The sequence below is a fragment of the Temnothorax longispinosus genome, chromosome 9 (assembly GCF_030848805.1).
Source record: "Temnothorax longispinosus isolate EJ_2023e chromosome 9, Tlon_JGU_v1, whole genome shotgun sequence".
NCBI lineage: Eukaryota > Metazoa > Arthropoda > Insecta > Hymenoptera > Formicidae > Temnothorax > Temnothorax longispinosus.
In genome coordinates, this window is record NC_092366.1 from 17,801,691 (window position 1) to 17,819,820 (window position 18,130).

The 18,130-nt window shown below is 40.8% G+C and overlaps 3 protein-coding genes across 6 annotated transcripts; all 3 read right to left on the bottom strand.

The window, feature by feature from the left end:
• Positions 1–482: 482 nt before the first annotated feature.
• LOC139819774 (uncharacterized) lies at positions 483–6,945 on the bottom strand. 4 transcript variants are annotated; one of them, XM_071789479.1, is made up of 8 exons: positions 6,522–6,945; positions 5,255–5,594; positions 3,930–5,037; positions 3,291–3,787; positions 2,915–3,174; positions 2,386–2,775; positions 1,750–2,130; positions 483–1,468 (listed from the first exon to the last, which is right to left on the bottom strand). In XM_071789479.1, the coding sequence occupies exons 3-8, from the start codon at positions 5,017–5,019 to the stop codon at positions 1,057–1,059; spliced, it is 3,030 nt and encodes a 1,009-aa protein (XP_071645580.1). In that variant the 5' UTR covers positions 5,020–5,037; positions 5,255–5,594; positions 6,522–6,945; the 3' UTR covers positions 483–1,056. The 4 variants fall into 4 exon arrangements, with proteins under 4 accessions (XP_071645580.1, XP_071645579.1, XP_071645578.1 ...); XM_071789478.1 differs by having other exon boundaries at positions 5,255–5,615; XM_071789477.1 differs by lacking the exon at positions 5,255–5,594.
• A 784-nt stretch (positions 6,946–7,729) lies between these two features.
• On the bottom strand, positions 7,730–12,871 carry LOC139819360 (uncharacterized). The gene is made up of 3 exons (XM_071788634.1): positions 12,565–12,871; positions 11,161–12,192; positions 7,730–10,949 (listed from the first exon to the last, which is right to left on the bottom strand). Exons 2-3 carry the CDS (start codon positions 12,010–12,012, stop codon positions 8,964–8,966), a joined length of 2,838 nt encoding a protein of 945 aa, XP_071644735.1. The 5' UTR covers positions 12,013–12,192; positions 12,565–12,871; the 3' UTR covers positions 7,730–8,963.
• Positions 12,872–13,730: 859 nt separating this feature from the next.
• On the bottom strand, positions 13,731–16,746 carry Abo (de-etiolated protein 1 abo). Its single transcript, XM_071788639.1, has 8 exons — positions 16,087–16,746; positions 15,782–15,919; positions 15,553–15,697; positions 15,238–15,346; positions 14,959–15,151; positions 14,581–14,864; positions 14,287–14,493; positions 13,731–14,193 (listed from the first exon to the last, which is right to left on the bottom strand). The coding sequence occupies exons 1-8, from the start codon at positions 16,492–16,494 to the stop codon at positions 14,010–14,012; spliced, it is 1,668 nt and encodes a 555-aa protein (XP_071644740.1). The 5' UTR covers positions 16,495–16,746; the 3' UTR covers positions 13,731–14,009.
• Between the last annotated feature and the right edge of the window lie 1,384 nt (positions 16,747–18,130).

The following is an 18,130-nucleotide window of genomic DNA, read 5'->3' on the forward strand; positions in this document are numbered from 1 at the left end:
ATAATTGTAACAAAATTAATTTTCTATTGTTGATTTTGCCTACGAGTACAGCAGAATAATTCTCATATTTGGCAACATAGAGATCTTTGACAATCGATGTTTAATACTTTGACATTAGAATAAAAGTAGACATTTTTGTTAATAGATATTTGTACAGAGATACAATTTACATCGGTTAATATCACCTCACTAATCTGCTTTTAGAAAAATCGTAACTCATCGCGATTGTAGACTTATTATGCGCACATGTGTTAACGAAAATTCAGTTAACCAACATGGATATAATTATGCATGTGCAATAAGATGCAAGTTGTATACTTCCTCGATATGCGTAATGTATTTCTTATGTTTTACATTTTACATAAAAATAATCACTCGAGTGTTACTTAAACAAAATCGCGACGAGACTGTACAGTACCAATTATTATGTTCAAGCGTCTACCTAAGAAAAAGAGAAGTCTAGTGAAGAAATAAAACGTAAATAATGGGAATTAACCCTGTATTGTAAAAATGAGAACATTTTTGCTTATATATACCATCACAATCTAACAGGCCTCACATATTTCGTTATTTCGTGATGGTGATGGCAGCTAATTATACAGTGTACTTAGATAACATTTAATACATACGTATTTATCCACATTCACGAACAGAGATCGAATACCGAAACGAAATGATTTCGTTAGTAACTGTATATCGATATCTAATTACAATTGTATTATCTTTCAAAAAATGAAAATAATCTGTAATTTCGGTAAGTTTAGTTTTTCATTAATAGGTATGAGAAAGATCTTTACATATATCCCGATATTTAATATATAATAAATTTTTTGCAACATTTTTTTTGCAAAATACATATCTAAGCGTGCTGCAAATTTAATTAATTTATTAATTTTACCGGAAAATTATCTGTATATTGATATATACGTTATATGTCATGTCAGAATTCATATCAATCTTTTTTTCCGGTTCTCATTATACATGAGACTGATATTTGTTATACCGTTTTCGATCCCTGTTCATAAAGAGCGCACGCTGACATCAATCGAATTGATTTTAAACTTTCGATCTTTTACGCGCAATCGCATCCTCCACGGCCTTTAGTTGTTTTAATAATTCCTCGCGTCGCGAGCTCGCCTTCTTGGCGGCTTTGGCCGCCGCCGCGGCCACTTGCGCTTTGTTGTCGATTAACGGCGGTGACTCGATACTCCGCTTTTTACCTGCCATAAGTGCACTACGGTCGATCTTTTTCACCGCTGTGGTGTTGCTCGTGGGTTTCAGTGTTAGCTTAATCTGCTGCTTCGCGCCGCTCAGCTTCAAAGCGTCAATGCCTTTGGAGTCTTTACGCGTTATCGGCGGTGTTGAACCCTTTCTTCTACGCGCCTCACTCGAGGACGACGAGTAACTCGATTCGCTCGAGTCGCTACTACTTCCACTGCTCTCCGATCCTGAGCTACTGTGAGATGACCTGAAATATATATATTTTTTCTTTTCTTTTTCTTCACACAACATTAATAAATGCAATATAAATCAAGGAACATCTCCTAAGATTAGATTCGCTGATCTAGTAAGTCATAACTCATTTTGTTACATTCTCAAAAGAAGTTTTTGACGATAACTTTGCAGTGAATTGCGTGTGTCAGAATTAGTATGATCTCAAAAAAATGAGAATTTTTTAGATTTATATCTTTCACATTCATATTTTTTAAAATTTAACTACTTGTAATTTAAAAGACATCTTTTTTTTACCTAGATCTAGAGCGACTTTTAATGATCTTAGCCACAGCAGCCGCAGCCATAGCAGCCTTTTGCTCCCTGGCTTTTTCGTGATGACGATGAGATGAGAGCGGGCTTGGGGCAGGTGGATTCAATCCGGCCCGTCGATGCAACGTACCCGTAGGAGAGATAGAACCTTTGGGTGGGCGAGGAGAGGGAGCGGGAGGATTCATTAGCATAGCACCTCGTTGAGGTGTGGCTGCGGGGACAGCCGGGGGATTTGCAGGTGGTGAAGTAAGAACAGTGGATTTGCTTTTGCCAGCAGAACGGGTTCTAGATGGCGGGGAGGGTGAGCGAGACCTGGATAGGGAGTCGTAAGAACTGTAGCTAGAACGACTGGAGCTACGGCTAGAACTAAAAAGACGATACTCTTGTACGTTTTTATATATAAAAAAGTAGCACAGTAAACATTTAGGTAAAAAAAATGCACGCAATTCTTGACTAATGTGTTATTTTCGTTTTCTCACTTTCTTTCTCTTTGCGTGAGAAATACTATTGAATGTATTGTTCTCAATAAGTCTCCAGATCTTCCGAGAATTTCTATATATAGAGCGCTCTTTAAAAGATAACAGAACATAATAATGAATTGCATACGAATACGCGTAATACCTCGTTGAAGAATATGAAGAGCCGGAAGAGTAAGACTGCCGCCGGGATCGACGAGACGATGTATTGCGGCGTACGGTGCTCGGGGACTTGCGTCGCATCCATGGATCTGCCCATTCGTCGCCTCTACTCCTTTCGGCAGGAGGTGGCTCTTCCTCTCGCCAAGGTTTCGTCGGAGGAATACGCTCTACAATGACTTCCCGCGATGGCCGTTTATGCTTCTTCTCATACTTTTCATAATAATCACGTTCTCTATCGCGCTCACGATCTCGTTCCCTCTCGCGATCGCGACTATGCGGTGGCGGAGAAACCGAATGCGCACCACGAGGAATCGCATGATAATCAAAACGTTCCCGGTAGTCCCGAGACTGAGACTCTTTGTAGTGCACTCGCCTGGTTATTGAAAATAAAAGTGAGAATAAGTTTGATTGCGAAGCATTTTGTAGGATTGATATACAATATAAAAATAATTTTTAGAGCTAAAAATAAAGTCTTTTTAGAGCTTGGTCATACACGATCGTTTCGTTCTCACCTGTAATAGTCGGTTGACGCGGATGGAGGATAATATCCTTCGGGCTCGTCAACATATCTTTCTGGCGTAATTCTGGTAGAAGATGATACCCTGCGCGGTACCTCCCGTTGCGGCCATCTTTCGACCGGCGGCTCAGGACTAGCGGCTCTCACATAGTATCCCGCCTCTCTATCTAATTCATCCTGTCCTAAACTCAGGTTCATTTTCTTCTCTTCGAAATCCATGTCCGATTCTTTGCGTTTATTAGCTTTACGCATCATCTAGGTAATCAGGTAGGAAAATATCTTCTTTGAAATTCGATTTTAGATTGGAATGTTTATAAAATATTATAAACGGCATACATAGTGCCATGCGCAAGATCTTACGCGTAACTTACTTCCTTGGCGTGTCGCAGACCACGTTCCCAGGCAGATTCAGTCGGCGTCTCTTCGACCTTAGGTGCATGTGTAGGAGCACCGTAACTGGGCAATGATGCTCGCATACTCGGTCTGTCGATGTGCGATCTATATTCGTGTGGCGCGGCGGCGTGTGGCGGATATGCCATAGGCCTCACCATATCAAACATGGTGTAGTTACCTTTGTCTGTCACTCCCGGATGCAAAAATCTACAGCTAACGCCCCATGTACATTGGCCCCGACTATAAAAACGACACACTGGTCTCGGTTCAGTCTCCTCCGGCCGTGCATCATCTCCATCGCTAAGCTCCCCTTCCTCCAATTCAGATTCTTCTTTCTCCCCTTCTTCCCCTTCTTCTTTATCGTTCGTCTCGCCAGATTCTTTCGACTTCGCCTTATCCCTGTCTTTATCTTTATCTTTGCTATCTTTCTCTGTGTTATCTTTAGTCTCTTTCGCAATAGGCGCCTCAGTTTCACCTATAATTTTATCAACAGTAAATGCAATTTTATAGAAGTATCTTATTGAACGAAACATTTATAGAATATTATAATGTTCAGATATCTATGCAATTTCAATTAAAGAAATGGATTTGAAGCTTGAAATTTATAATATATTTACCTTCGTCACGCTCATCTTTCCATTGACCATCGGCTTCAAAATCTAGTTGCTCACTTTCCTCTGTCAAGCCAACTGGTGCAATTTTGTCTTCCTTTCCTGTACTTTCTTCGTCATTATTAGTTTCTTGTTTGGCATCCTGTTCTTGAGCCTTGTTTGTTTCTGCGTTCTGTTCAGCGGACTCTTCAGCACCGTCCATACTCTCAAGATCTGATACGTCCGACAAATCCTCGCCATGAGTCATAGGTGTAGGTTTAGATTTAGACATGGGCTCTGGTTCGTCTTCAATATCTCCATCCGAGATTTGCTCGCCGTCCAATTCGTTATACGACTCGTTCTTTTCGTCTTCGGGAGACCGAGGGCCTGAATGCGCCGGTGAGGGTTTATCCGATTCTTGATCATCCATAGGAGACGCCGGACCGGATTTGAACGACTTCGGCGAGCTCGCCGATATTAAGGACTTGACGGAACTCGGTCCCGATCTGGGTGACTTTGGCGAACTTTGCCTGGACTCGCTATTCTTGTATGAGTATGACTTTAATGAATTGTCAGCAGATCTTTGCGTATCCGCTTCGAGGTCAGACGCCTTCGACTCGGTGTCTCCGAAGCGCATAGACTTGGAATCGTTCGAAGGGGAGAGACACGACCCATTGTCCTGTACGGGCGATCGAGACAAGCTGCGATACGATGGGGGTGAAGCGGGAGAGTTATTTCCCGAGTGGTTGGACGAGTCGTTTGGGTTGTATGCCGGCGATTTGGGCGGGCCATAAGGCGATAAGGGTGACAGCGGTGGAGACTTTGACAAACTACGGATCGACCTCGGGGAGCCCTCTTCACTGGGAGACATTATCCCGGATCGCTGCGATTTCGGCGATAACGGGGTGGATCGTGGCGACTTGGACTCGTCGCCTGATAACGGCGATCGAGGAGACTTCCCGCCGGAGAAGATGGAACTCGCGGCGGACTTTCGTCGCTCCGATCCGGAAGAGTGATGCGAGTAGTGTGACGATGTTACCTCATCTCTGGCCGAAGCAAGCCGATTCCTGCCTTCGTCATATCCCTCCGAGGAACTGTCCGTACCAGAGTCGGACATGTCGGACTCTATTTCAGCCTGTAAATTAATGAGACTCGTTAAAAGGGCGGCCGGACAATTTCAAACGGACGAGAACGGGGGAATGTCTTGATTAGATCTCTAAATGTAACCCATTCCAATCTCTCTCTTATTTGGTAAGTTAACTTAAGCCTTTATTTATTTATTTATTTTTTTTAAGGCGTACCGACCGTATGTAGCACTGAATAATCTGCATCAGTAGCATCACAGAGCTTACCTGTGTCAATCAGAGTCTGTGAAGTATTCGCTCTTGATGGCACAACGCGCGCGATCCATATCGTGTCGAACATACTTTCTTATATCACAACTTTCGACTTTCTCGCTCTTTTTTTTTATTCAAAACTTTTTTGCTTTAATACTTTATTACTCAAACTGAACTTTGCTTGCTCACATATGCGATACGTGCCGTTTTTGGCCGGACTTTTCTTGCGCGGAACTTTTTAGTGTCGTTTTAAACTTTCAACTTGAACACAACACAAACTAAGTAAAGTACTGATAAACCACGAACCGTTTTTTAAATACTGCACTAGCGAAACTATAGCGAACGAACTTTCAACCTGAAAGAATATTTCTTGGGCCTATGGGGGAGAGAAAGAAAATGGGACAGGACCGGGAGGATGAGATGAACGGACAAAAACATGAAGGAAGCTTCAATGATGGCATATCCTAATCACATTAATGATTGTTTTTTGGCAAAATGTAATTCAATTATGTAATCAAGATTGTAATAGGTAACCTCTGTTAATACAAGCTCTTCGGAAAGAGAAGACTGTACTCTCCAAGCAATCATACCTCAAGGCTCTCTTCTCGTTTACCTTCGGGCCAGAATTAAACTTTGCCATTGCGACGATTCCGATGACGTTTATTTAGGTGCATTAATTATTTAGGAGCATTAATTCCTGGTGAAGTCTAAAGAGAATTCGTAGTGTACATGTGTGGTGACAAAACGTCAAAGGATTCACAGTATCGATTGCAGTAATGATACACGTAATTAACAAACGAACAGAGGAGTGACTTCTTACATTTAGTTCCACATTAAACAGATCTTGTGTAGCGTACACAGGATCCATCTAATACCTCATCAAGTCCAAGTTTGTTTATTTATTTCTGTTTACGAGAGAGATAAAAGGCGCAGCCAGGGTACCGTCTGGGAGCTTCTCCTCTCGGGGACGACGTGCAGTACCTCGCTTCGTCGCGTCAGCGCGGATACACGCTTATCTCCGTGCGAGTCGCGCGGAGAAGGTTAAAGCGGAAGGTTAAGGCGACGTTCGCGATTACTGCAATCCAGACTGCGACGCGAGGAACACGCGTGGGCGTGAACATGCGTGCATGCGTGCGTGCAAGTGGGTACGGGGTAGCATTCGCGGGTTGCGCGGTGGAGCCAGACGGGAGGGGGAAGAGGGGGGACTGGCACAGGTCGGCACGGTTATCGTTTATCCGCGTCCTGTCCGTGTGAGACGGGACGTCGGCGGTTGCGATCTTACCTTGGTCGCGCGTTTACTGCGAGGCCTGCGCGGGGCCTCGGCGGTGACTCCGAGACCTCGTAACGAGGACTCCAAAGGCGGCCGGCGTCACCCGCGGATGCTGACGTTTTTCTCTCGCGTCAGCCGCGACGAGACTCGGCCGACTCGGCGAGGCTCACGAGACTCCTCCACGACGGACGGCGCTCGGCTCACACGCGCACGTAACCCTGCACCCCGGTCCGTGTGCGGGAAACACGTTTCCGGATCCCTCGCTCTCTCTCTGATCTCTCTGGCCTCTGGCCTCTGGCCGTTCTTTCGGTCTTTCGTCGCGCAGAATTAGCAACCCCCGTCGTCGCGAAGAGAACAAAGCACAAACGTCGAGAGGGAGAGCGAGAGAGCCGAGAGGGAAACGCACCGTCCGTTTCACGGCCGTGAGTTTGAGATCGCTAGATGGGCGCGATTTTGCGTTTATTCCGTTCGTCCATGAATGGGATCGACCAATCAGTTGTTGAGTGGTCGGCATCTCATTGGCACTGACGTTTTTGTACGGAACGCTCGTCTTCGTCAGCTGTATTATCGATTGAACGCGAAAGTTTAGTTTACGGTTCTTACGAATAGGTTGCAGCATATGTCGGAGCACGTGTCCGCACGTGTCGAAGTAAAAAAGGAAAAGGATTCCTCAGATTGAAGATGATTATAAATCCTCCTTGCCTCTTCTTCGATTGAAATAAAGCCATGAGCGAAAGAAGAAAAATAAGACTGAAATAAACTATTATACAATTTATATGGCTCCGTTCAGGGGCGATTAACTTATTTTGACAGATCTCAAGTTCGATTCCGATTTTCGTCGATTTCCTACGAACACTGTACTGTGAGCCCCTTTTCCACGATAATTAAAGATTATAATAGTTTAAGAAGTACTGTGTCGAATGATCAGTACCCAATAAATAGTTAAACGCACTTGGATCCAACCTGAATCCTTTCGAAAAGATGAAGATAAAAAAGAAGCCAGACGACGAACAGGTCTCGAGTTTCTCGCCAAGACTTTTTACAAAAGATGTGGGGTCTTTCAGATTATCTTATTTCGGATCTCTATATTCTCTTACTCGTAGTTGATTAAATAAAGGAAAAATACTTTAAAATGGATGTCACTATACTTGCTGACAAAATCAGCAAGTATAGTTAATATGGCAAACTGGAAACTGGAATAAGTAAAGATCCATGTTAAATTAACCGATAGAAAATTCGCTTTTAATTTCTTATATGTAATATTACAAGATGATGGATTACGTATGGAGATTCGTTTATATACTAATTGTCTTTATTTAAGTAAAGAAAACTTAATTCGTAATACCTAAATATATAGTACTTAAATTTTCATATCGACTGAACTAAATAGCTCGTAAAGTACATTACATAACATAAAGTAAACTTACTCTAGCCATTACAATTGATATCCAATGTCAAATCAATGATGAATGTAAGCGTAATATTCAATAACCGCTAGTGTCGTTGATAACACTTTTTCTTATTGCAATTTTTCCTACAAGTTATCTATATATATATATCTTATATGATATAAATTATATACGAAAATATAACAAAAATGCGGTATAAAATCTACAAGAGCTATTATTGTAACAGATCTATATACGTAAAGATAATCTAAAAAAACAGTCTAGAAATTAATAAACTTGGAGAATATTAAATTTACGTTTAACATTGACAAGACAAGTCTCGTGTGAATTACAGAAAAAGTTGTACATATTCCGAATACTGTTAGTATGTCAGTCATGAAATCGCAATGAATTCGAATGTACTGTTGGAAGATATTCCTGTCCTAATCCATGTCCTAAAATCAGATAGTCGCACTTTTTTTTTGCTGTAGTCGTTAAATGCGACTCAAATCGAATCCTTTGTTCAAAACACAAAAAACCGCGCTTATTTGTACATTCGATTGATTTAGCTTGAACAGAATTCTAAAATAATCAGCTACACTTCGTAATAGCGTCTCTCATGTTCAGTAGCTTTCTAAACTTTTAAGCAAAGTATACAAAAGAACATGATCACGATTTTAAATACAGACAATATTTATTAATATTAGTACTCGCTTTACTTGAAGAAACATCCAACACCCTATCTCAAGAAGATTTCAATAATCTTTGCGTTAGAAACAAAAACTTCTCCTGAATTAAATTGTGTGGAAAAGCGAAGATAATCCTAAATCTTAATTTCTAAGTTTATAATTCGGAATTTACTGTTAAAGTTATCTCATACTGATAATTGAAAAATTTATCAAAAATATTATTGAAGCATGTTACATTTTATCAAAAAGATAATATACTTCAATACTCGTCAGAGAAAATCCTTATTAAAATATTACGTGTATTACTAAGGCATCTTGTGAATCATATCTGTTTTTTTTTATCGCGATAATATCATCAACTAATAAAACTTATTTATCTATTGTATCGTCGTTATTTCGGTATTACTATCGTTCATAGTCATAAAACTCAATCTATCCTCTTCGTCGAATATCGATCCATCGTCCGACTCGGGTTCCTGGCTCATAAAAATGTACTTGGTTTGTGCGTTCATGTCACGTTCCTTTTTGTGGGACCTTTTAATGGAAGTCCTATGCTGCAGTTTGATGAACTTGATCGCGTTCGAGCTATTTGGAGGTGTCGTATTCAGAAACTTGGATACTGTGGTATTTTTTACACTTTGAACATCATCTGCTCCTCGACTTGTGGACGGTTGAGGATCGTCGTAATCAGTCTCTTTACAAGCTTTCTCTCCCTCTTTTTCATACATAATACTGCATATTTCCTTTTCGGCGCAAGGACTGTCGACATGATGCTTCAGAGACAAAGCTGTATGTTCTTCCAACATCTTCTCGCTATCTGTAAAACTGACGTGTCTACTCTCTTGGATGTACGATCGTTTCTTCTTTGAAGTTGGTCTCCTGCTATGGTTATGCTTATCTTTCTTATGTGATTTTTTAATAGAATCTATGTTATGAAGTAGCTCCACCGTCGACATATTTATTGGAGTTGATCTACCATTTTTGTCTTTCAGATTGACAGTATCCGCTGTTTTCAAAACGCTTACATCAGTCTCAAATTCTGTAGCATTATCGCGTTTCGATGCAAGATCTTCGTTTTTTCTCAATTCCTTGAAACGTGCGACTGGTGTCACGCATCTGGAACAATCAATTTCGTTCGACGTTGCTTGCGCAGATTCATCTCTCTTCTGCGACATCTCGTCCACGAGAACGTAATCCGTGACAGTGAGCAAAACTGGTGGTTTTTTAATAGGAGTATAAATCTGAACTTCGTCATCTATACTTTTACATCCTAAAGACACGAAGGCGCTTGGCATCTTGGGTGTACTACTCAGCAGGGACATACTCCTTGGCTTCTTCTTTTTTTCGGGCGACATGCTAGGAGATTCTTCTACTCCAAGAGATTCATTCCTGCGTGAGATTCCGTCAATATTTTCCTCTTCATCTCGACTACTTTGTAATGAATCGTTACTTCTCTTACGATATTCGTGATGGCATTCAGCAAAACTGTAAGTCCTTTTGCTACGTTTGTCTTTTTTATGTGACTTTTTAACCGAATTAAAACCAAGCAGTAAGAGTCTACTTGAATTTACATTTTCGGGTGTGTTTGGTCGATCGAATTCGAAATTCTGCGGACTTGAGACGCAAATCGCATTAGCCGTTTGACTTTTATCTTGATCATCATTACAAGCATCCTCGAGTGACATTTCAGATTTTGGTAATTCCATTTCTTGATCTTTCGTTTTAAACAATGTTCTTCTATTTCCATGTTTCAATTTCTTATGCGACTTCTTAATCGATTCTGTTAACACGTGCTTCAACACGTTTACGTGGTTTTCGGGTGTAACTACTTTGCTAGCGTCTTGAGAAATAATTGGATTAGATTCTGGAGATGCCATTCTATTTTCGCTCGTCGCATTGACATTACAAATACCTGAAGATTCTTCCTGCAAAGATAGCGGACTTGCTTTTTCATTACAAACATTCTCTTTGGAACGATCTTTTTTCTCTTCATCGTCATCTGTGAGATGTATACTAACTTGCATATTTTCTTCATGACTCACGCAATCGTTGAAATCAATATCCTGCGTTTCATCACTTTGTATTTGGTCCAATCCGCTTTCCAATGAATCAGTTCCCGTCGCTTCCTGCATACTGCAATCAAAATCTGATCCAATATCGAGACGTTCATCATCGAAATTGTAAATAAGCGTTCTCTTAGGATTTCTATTTTTCTTCTGAGATTCACTTTCAGAAGTGGCATTAGTTTCAGCATTTACATCTATTCCCGAAGATTCTGTCGTTCTTGAATGTAAGTCATCATTTTTTACGGGAACATCCTTTTGTTGAGTAGATGATTGTTCTTCAGGACAATACAATTTTTCCTGTGAATGAAAAATAGATAGATTCTTATAAAATTTGGAAGGAATAAAAGATATCTACACTTGTATCTAGTTTTACTTGGTTTGAATCTATTTTAATAAGATGATAGGTTGAGACCGTGTAAAATCATAAAACATATAAAGATTTGCAAGAGATAGTTTAAAAATAAGAACAGCAATGCATAAGGCAATAATGAAATATAATTGTATATACCTTCTTGTGGCTCTTCTTGATGGCACTTATACTTTCCGGAATTATGTTTATTATATTTTCAGGTGTATGTGGCCTATCGAGTACTTCCTGGTTAAATTCCTGAGACAGATTCCTGGGTGTACTCGCGGTTATAACACGGCTGGGCCTGTTCAATCCACTATTTAACGAGCAAAAGGGATGTAAAGATATTCTGTGATTTGCATCCTTGTCAGTTCTTTCCTTTCCATCCTTTGGAAGCAACCTCATTAATTGAGATGATCTTGACAACGTATTTTCTTTTACATCAGTTCTCTTGCTCGATGTCTTAATATGTTTCCGATTATGTTGAGGCGTTTGATTCTGATTTTCGTCGATAGATTCCGCAGTCGGGACATTACTGTCGATGGAATCGGTCAAACTTGAATTTAATGTGGATGGCGATGTATCGGCGTTAATGGGACTGACGGAATTCTCGTAACTGCTGTTTTTTGGACTCGGAGTCGAGTCAAAGTTCAATAATTTTCTTATTCCTAAGTCCTCCCGACTAGAATTCGAACTAAGTGCTCTCATTATCTTAGCCGATCTGGAATCTGACTTGTATATATCATAAGAATCGTCTGAACTTGAATTTGACGAGTGTAGCGAATTATCCGTATTGGTAGTACCAACAATGCAGAACTTTTTCATTTTGTACTGAAATCGAAATCTATTTTTCCGTGGATACTGTTTGATCGACGCTCCGGGCAATTTAAATGAATATGGCAGGAACTTGTTTTCAGTTGGCGACGTCAGATTTATAATTATGTCATGTTCTGGACTCAAGGCACCATCTTTGCTATTGCTGCCTTTCATATTTTCTAAATATCCGCTCATTCAAGTGCAATTATTACTGCATATGTAATATGTATGACTTGTCATACATATACAATAATGCACATATGGAAATATACACGTATATAGATAGGAGTGTGTATTTCACGAAAGGATTATTCTGTGATGTCTTTTTATGAGGATTATGTATCCGAGATTGTGCTTTCCTCCTTGCGAAGGTTCCTATAAAAAAGAAGGGATCGTTTAAAGAATAACACGTAAGTTATTTGCTATGTATTTACGACTGTGTTTTATAAATAGTTTTATTATATAAAGATTTGATTAAATATATACGTAACTAAAACATTTTAGTATTAACGTAAATGTACAATAAGGATTGCTTTGTTAGACAAGCTCGAAAATAAAGACCGAGTACTTATAATATGCCAAGAGTTAAATTATCCTCGCGAATTGTATGTATGTACATAGACGACATCGAGCGAGAGGACGTTACCGATCGGAAAAGGATAAATGGATAAACAGAGAGCAGAATTCGCGTCAGAAGAAAGTGTCGTTTAATCAGAAATACGATAGCATTTAAAAATATCTCCTTACGATTTTGCGCTGCTGCTTATGGGGAAACGGGCTCCTCGTCGCCGAATCTTCACAATGTAGCCGCGATGAGCGGTCGGGATGTGAGCGATCCACTCTGAAAAATCACACTGGAAACGTGCGTTCCACTCTCGCCACCGGCGTTCCGGGTGCCGGTGGTAATATGCGCGACGCGATTACTTCGAAATCGGACACGAGAATAATCACGAGAATCGGAAATCGGTCAATTGTACGCCGCGTAGGCAGATACACGTCCAGTTTTAACTTGTTCTCGCGTCTCGCGTGTCCACACTGTCCTGACTGTCCACGTATCCCATGGTGCATAGTGTTGCAAGATGGTGGACGGACAATGGCGTAAGCGGTAGTGAAAATGCTAGCAGACATCGCCATAGACTACGAATGAAATAGACCGAGAGCTGAGAGTCAATTGCATATCACAAAAAGTTAGTAGAAAAGTGAGGAAATTCATTAGAATATCTGTGATTTTATTATTTGTTGAAATTTAGCAAAATCTGTTTACTTTTGTAATTTTCACTTCATTTCAAGAAGCAAGATACACAATCGACAATCGACCCTCTGATGCACCCAATACCCAATGGATGACAGCCATAGCGTTCTCGGCGCGTGTTCTGATTGGTTACGATCGTTATAAATTGGTGCCCCTTTATGAAAAAATGCTACAGAATTTTTCATATTACTAATTATTAATCAGAACTTAAAATAATAATAATAAAATAATCAAGATTTTTCCGCCAATATATAACGAGTTACAGAATCGCGGTTCTGGATTCAATCCCGATCCAGCCTTCATCCCACATTTTCTTGTTTAAGCAGAAGCATCCCTGATTATGAAGGAAAGAGCTGATCAAAAAGAAATATATATACCTTTGTTTAAAAGAGAATTCCTCGATTAAAGAGGATATGATTAAAAGAAATATTTTTGTATTACGAGGGCATATCTATACCCTATTTGATGTTTTCTCTTTAAAGCGTGGTACTTTGGCTCTATATTGAGCCGGAAATTCAAACAGGGATTAGAAAAAGTCAAAAGAAGAGTATGAAATGAATGGCAATTCTCTTCGGAAACTCATATTTCACACAAGGACAAAACTAAAATTTTCCTTCATGGGCGCTACTGCAATTACAATAGTAATGCTACAACACAAATGTCTTGCATTTTTTTAAGAATCTCAATTCTCGATTTTTAATTGTATTAAAAGTATATTAAACTACATTTCATCGTCATTTCTCGCATTTCTTATATACTAATATATAGTCGTGATAGTCTTTGAATCTATTTAACTCTGCATGATCGCGCTGTAACATAGTTTTAGTCGAAAAGTAAACTCCGTTTTGTACTTTAGCGGCAGCGATCTTAACAATTCTTGCGAAACGTCGTAAGAAATCCGTTTGTACGTTAGTAAAACGAATATTGAGAAAGGGAAGACCTAGACGTGCCTAACATGAAAACTGACAATATATTCTGCATTAGTACGTTGCACCGAAATTGCGAATGGGTCCGTTGGGTGGAACGTGAATGCGACTAATCGTCTCGCAGCCGTTGGTGCTGTTCGTCCCAGCATGCCGGCGTACATCCTGAATTTTAAGAGACCCGAGTCGCGTGCATAGAAGCTGCAAAGAGAAAGGAAACTAGGAATAACACACAGGCAGAAATTGGTTTTCTCAAATAATTTTTTGTCGCCAGAGTAAAAATGAGTCGCCAACCGTATTGGATGTTCCCCGCACGCTTTGGGACGTTCCATCATGGACACCCATTTGTCATCGTAGCAAAATAACGATAGATCCAAGTACGGAGAACTCGAGTAGGATTGCGCGCATATTGGTAACTGAGCGAGCAGCCTCTTCGTGGCTTCGGTAACGCCTCCGTATCTAGCGCTTATTATCGTTTGCTTGAATCTCTGCTGCAACAATCTGGAAAACAAGGGGTACTTGATTTTTAAATTGTTCGAACATGTATTGCACGTGTGTATTAATATCAAAATGCAAGATGTCACATACCTGGCATATATGTTATTAGAAGGCGAACACATGTACTGACAATCCGTGCTCATTCTGGCATTTCTGAAGAAGTCGCTAAAGTTTTCGAATTGGGTTAACAATTGAGTCGACGCGTTATCGTAAGCCGCCAAAATTTTCGCCATAACCATGTCGTAAACCACTAACAAAGCCGGCTGCGCGTTTGGTTCGTTTGCTTGCAACGTCGCTACTTCTTCGCTCGCGTACCTCACCAAGATATGATTCGTATCTAACAGCTGCATCTTCCACATTCGTAGTGAATTTAGCTGAAACATTTTATTCAATTAGCTGCTTGGCAAATTACCTATCAGCAATCGTAAAAGAGTTTAAGTAACAAAAAATAAAAGTATCTTCAAATACCTGATCGAAATATTGATAAAATCTCCTTAGTTCATAAGGATCGTTCGTTACATAGCTTATATATTCCGCTCTTTTGTACAAGTATACCAGTAATCTGTGCTTCAGACTATTTATTGCAACATCCTTAAATGGCCGACAATTAGTCCCAGGAAAAGCACTTGTCACTAAATACGCGTCATCTTCCATGCAAAACCTGTAACACATACGTCATTTGTATCGTATTCTCCAAGTTGTTAATAATTGTAACGTTTAGTAAGATAAACTTTATGTTCAATATACCTTCCTATTGTCCTGACATTAATGAACATCCCATCAAGGATTTGAAAAATATGTATGGTTTGATGCTGTACAGACAAAACTGCTAAAATATCTTTGTATAAATACAGACCTGTGTAGAAAAAGAAATATATTCCTAAGCTCAGTACGTTGTTAATCGTTTAGCTGACCATTAATGCAATAAAATATTTCCCATGTTGTGTTTTAACAAAAGTAGTTGAGTAATTAAAAATCTTTGCACTTTTTGGCAAGTTACATTCGTCTAACGCTAAACCCAATTTGGTCAGCTAAGTAGTGATTCAAATATCGTTCGTATACCTTGATTATGCGACAGATAAATTTTGTCGACTTTAAAATGTCTAGTATCGCACAGCTTTCCGCCCCTTAAATCAACGAGGTGCAAGCTGTAATCTTCAAGCGGCGATCTAGGATTTGGTGTCAGTGCCTCGTTGTTGGAGTAAATCTTAAAAGAAATAACATTTGGTCAAGCTACTTTTCGAGGAAGAATACCAATCCTACGTGAAAGTAATTAGGAATCTTTTGGTACCTGATAAAAGTGGGGCCTCAAGTCCTCAGGGATATGAGCGGCCGAGCCCACGATTACGTATCGAGCGTCATCGGTGAATAGACTGCATTCTCTGTTCAATTGCTGGTTGCTTTCTACTACATTTATAATCCACTTCACCTACAAATACGTTTCAGAGCTGGTACACCAATTTCACCGGTTTTCCATTTTACTCTCTCTCTCTCCCTCCCACCCCCCTTTCTCGCTCTTTCTCTTTTCTTTTCCTTAAACTTTACAATCCGCAAAGTAAAGGCGTACGCCGCGCGGAGTCGGTTAGTATCCAGTACCTTGAAAAATCGCGCGAAGATATTACTTCGTATGTGAAAGCTACAGTCGTCGTTCTTGTGGCCGATGTACTCGCCTTCGCAGTCGGCCAACAAGTCCGCGGCGGCCGGTGCTCCGCGGTACTCGTACACCTCGAGCGACGTCTGATCCGCGCTGAACGCCACCAAGTACCTCCCGTCCGGGCTAAACTTGCGCAGGAAACACGGCGGTTTCTCCACGTTCATCACGGTGAAGTTGGGAAAGACATTCTGATAGAATTGCCTCGCGCAGTGCACGTGGGTGCCCGGGTACGGGCAGCCCATCGTCTCCCTACGCCTGAGGCGCAGCACCACATTTTGCGGGCCGATCCTACGGGGATTGACGGGACAGGGATCCGCCACGGACTCGATCTTGCTCTCCCGCACCGCCATCCGCACGACCTACGACTCCGGACTCGTAGCCGCTACGAGTTCGTCGCGCGACGATAATGTTGCACGAGCGCGGCGTCCATTACCATCGTCCCTGTCAAGCGTAACGTCGTTTACCGCCGACGACGTCGTCCCGGGTCGAGACATGCAAGTTTGAAGGAACTGAAGGAAGGTTAAACCAGGTTAACCCCCGAGACAGGACCACGGTCCCGAGGTCAGACGGACGGACTCGCGGCACTCGCGCTCGCGCCTCGCGCCATGTTTATTATTCCACTGCCTTCGGGCGGCTTCGGGTATGGTCGACATTGCTCGGGTATATCTTGACTAGTACGAAATGGGCTACGGTCAACGTGACGCTACAAATGCTTCGAAGCATTCCTCTTTTCTTTTCTTTCAATGAAGAAAGAAAGAGAAGAAAAACGCTCCAAAACATTTGTAGCGTCACGTTGACCGTAACCATGGTTATAGTTCAATGGTACGAAACAACCGAAGGTTTATTGGCCGTTGGCAGCAGTCGGGAGAAAAATGGCTAGAAAGAGTTTAGTTGACAAAATAAATGCTTTAGTTACAACGAAACCGGATTTCGGCTCAGACGAAGAGCAGGAAGATACGAAAGCAAAAGTAATGGAACCGTACAACAAGAGCGATGTCTCAGACGACGAATTTCGGCTATCTAAAATATGCAGACAAAATGTTGATGCCTTGGATAAAGTGGATAAGAGGTAAACTTTATATAAGTATTTTATATTTGCACATGTGAAAGATAAAAGAATTAGTATGTAAATGAAATCATGAAAATGTCACAATTTATTCATATTGTTAACGCAGGTATGCTGGTAAAAAAATTTCGAGGAAAGATATATACAGTGACGAGGACGATAATATGAGTAAAGATGTGGGAAATGAAGGCTCCAACGAAGATGCTGAAGATGAAGAGATGGATGGTGCACGGGAGCAAAGTAACGATGAGTTAGGCAGCAATAGAAAAACAAATTTGAAAGAAGGATGTACAGATGTCTCAGAAAGTGTGTCTGATTTGAAAGAACAAGATGATGACAACATAGATACCAATGATCCAATGGTGAAACTTTGGCAAATTTTCTTCAGATGCGAAGAAAGAAACTGCAGACATGCGTTCTAATTAGTAATCAAATGCCACAATATGACACGCATAGAGAACTCAGATCAGACGTAGTTTTCGTGAAGAAGGTTAATTAAACTAAAAGCAAATTGACACTAATCATGGAAAACATGTCGCGACTGAAAGGTCTTTTATTGAAACAATATCCCGAAACGAGAAATCTATGCGTTGATGCTGTGAAGAGAAAAACTGACAAGGATATGAATGTAAATACGGATCCAATGGATGAAGAAATATCTTCTGACACTGAAGACGAATTAGAAAATGGAAAGCAATTGTCCATTGATAAAGATATAGAAGCGGTTGAAGAATCAGTGCCACAAAAACGTTTGTGAATCAGAACGAGGAATTTCAGGAATTATTAGCGGAACAAGAGATCTTACAACAGACGGCATCTGAGCAAGTGTTCCAAATCGAAGCGATGCGCCGTCGTTTGGAGCCGTCGCCGTCGCATTACGCTCAGGAACGAGCAACATCTCGTTTGGAATCGCAGTTGCA

Excerpts from the sequence above, each read along its gene's own strand:
- LOC139819774 (XM_071789477.1), bottom strand. The coding sequence starts at position 5,019 with ATGTCCGACTCTGGTACGGACAGTTCCTCGGAGGGATATGACGAAGGC. Across the intron at positions 3,788-3,929 it reads GAAAGATGAGCGTGACGAAG|GTGAAACTGAGGCGCCTATT; the intron begins GTAAATATATTA and ends ATAAAATTATAG. Across the intron at positions 2,776-2,914 it reads GCGTCAACCGACTATTACAG|GCGAGTGCACTACAAAGAGT; the intron begins GTGAGAACGAAA and ends TTCAATAACCAG.
- LOC139819360 (XM_071788634.1), bottom strand. The coding sequence starts at position 12,012 with ATGAGCGGATATTTAGAAAATATGAAAGGCAGCAATAGCAAAGATGGT. Across the intron at positions 10,950-11,160 it reads TCAAGAAGAGCCACAAGAAG|GAAAAATTGTATTGTCCTGA; the intron begins GTATATACAATT and ends TTTCATTCACAG.
- Abo (XM_071788639.1), bottom strand. The coding sequence starts at position 16,494 with ATGGCGGTGCGGGAGAGCAAGATCGAGTCCGTGGCGGATCCCTGTCCC. Across the intron at positions 15,698-15,781 it reads TGAGGCCCCACTTTTATCAG|ATTTACTCCAACAACGAGGC; the intron begins GTACCAAAAGAT and ends ATTTCTTTTAAG. Across the intron at positions 14,865-14,958 it reads TTTATCAATATTTCGATCAG|CTAAATTCACTACGAATGTG; the intron begins GTATTTGAAGAT and ends AAAATGTTTCAG.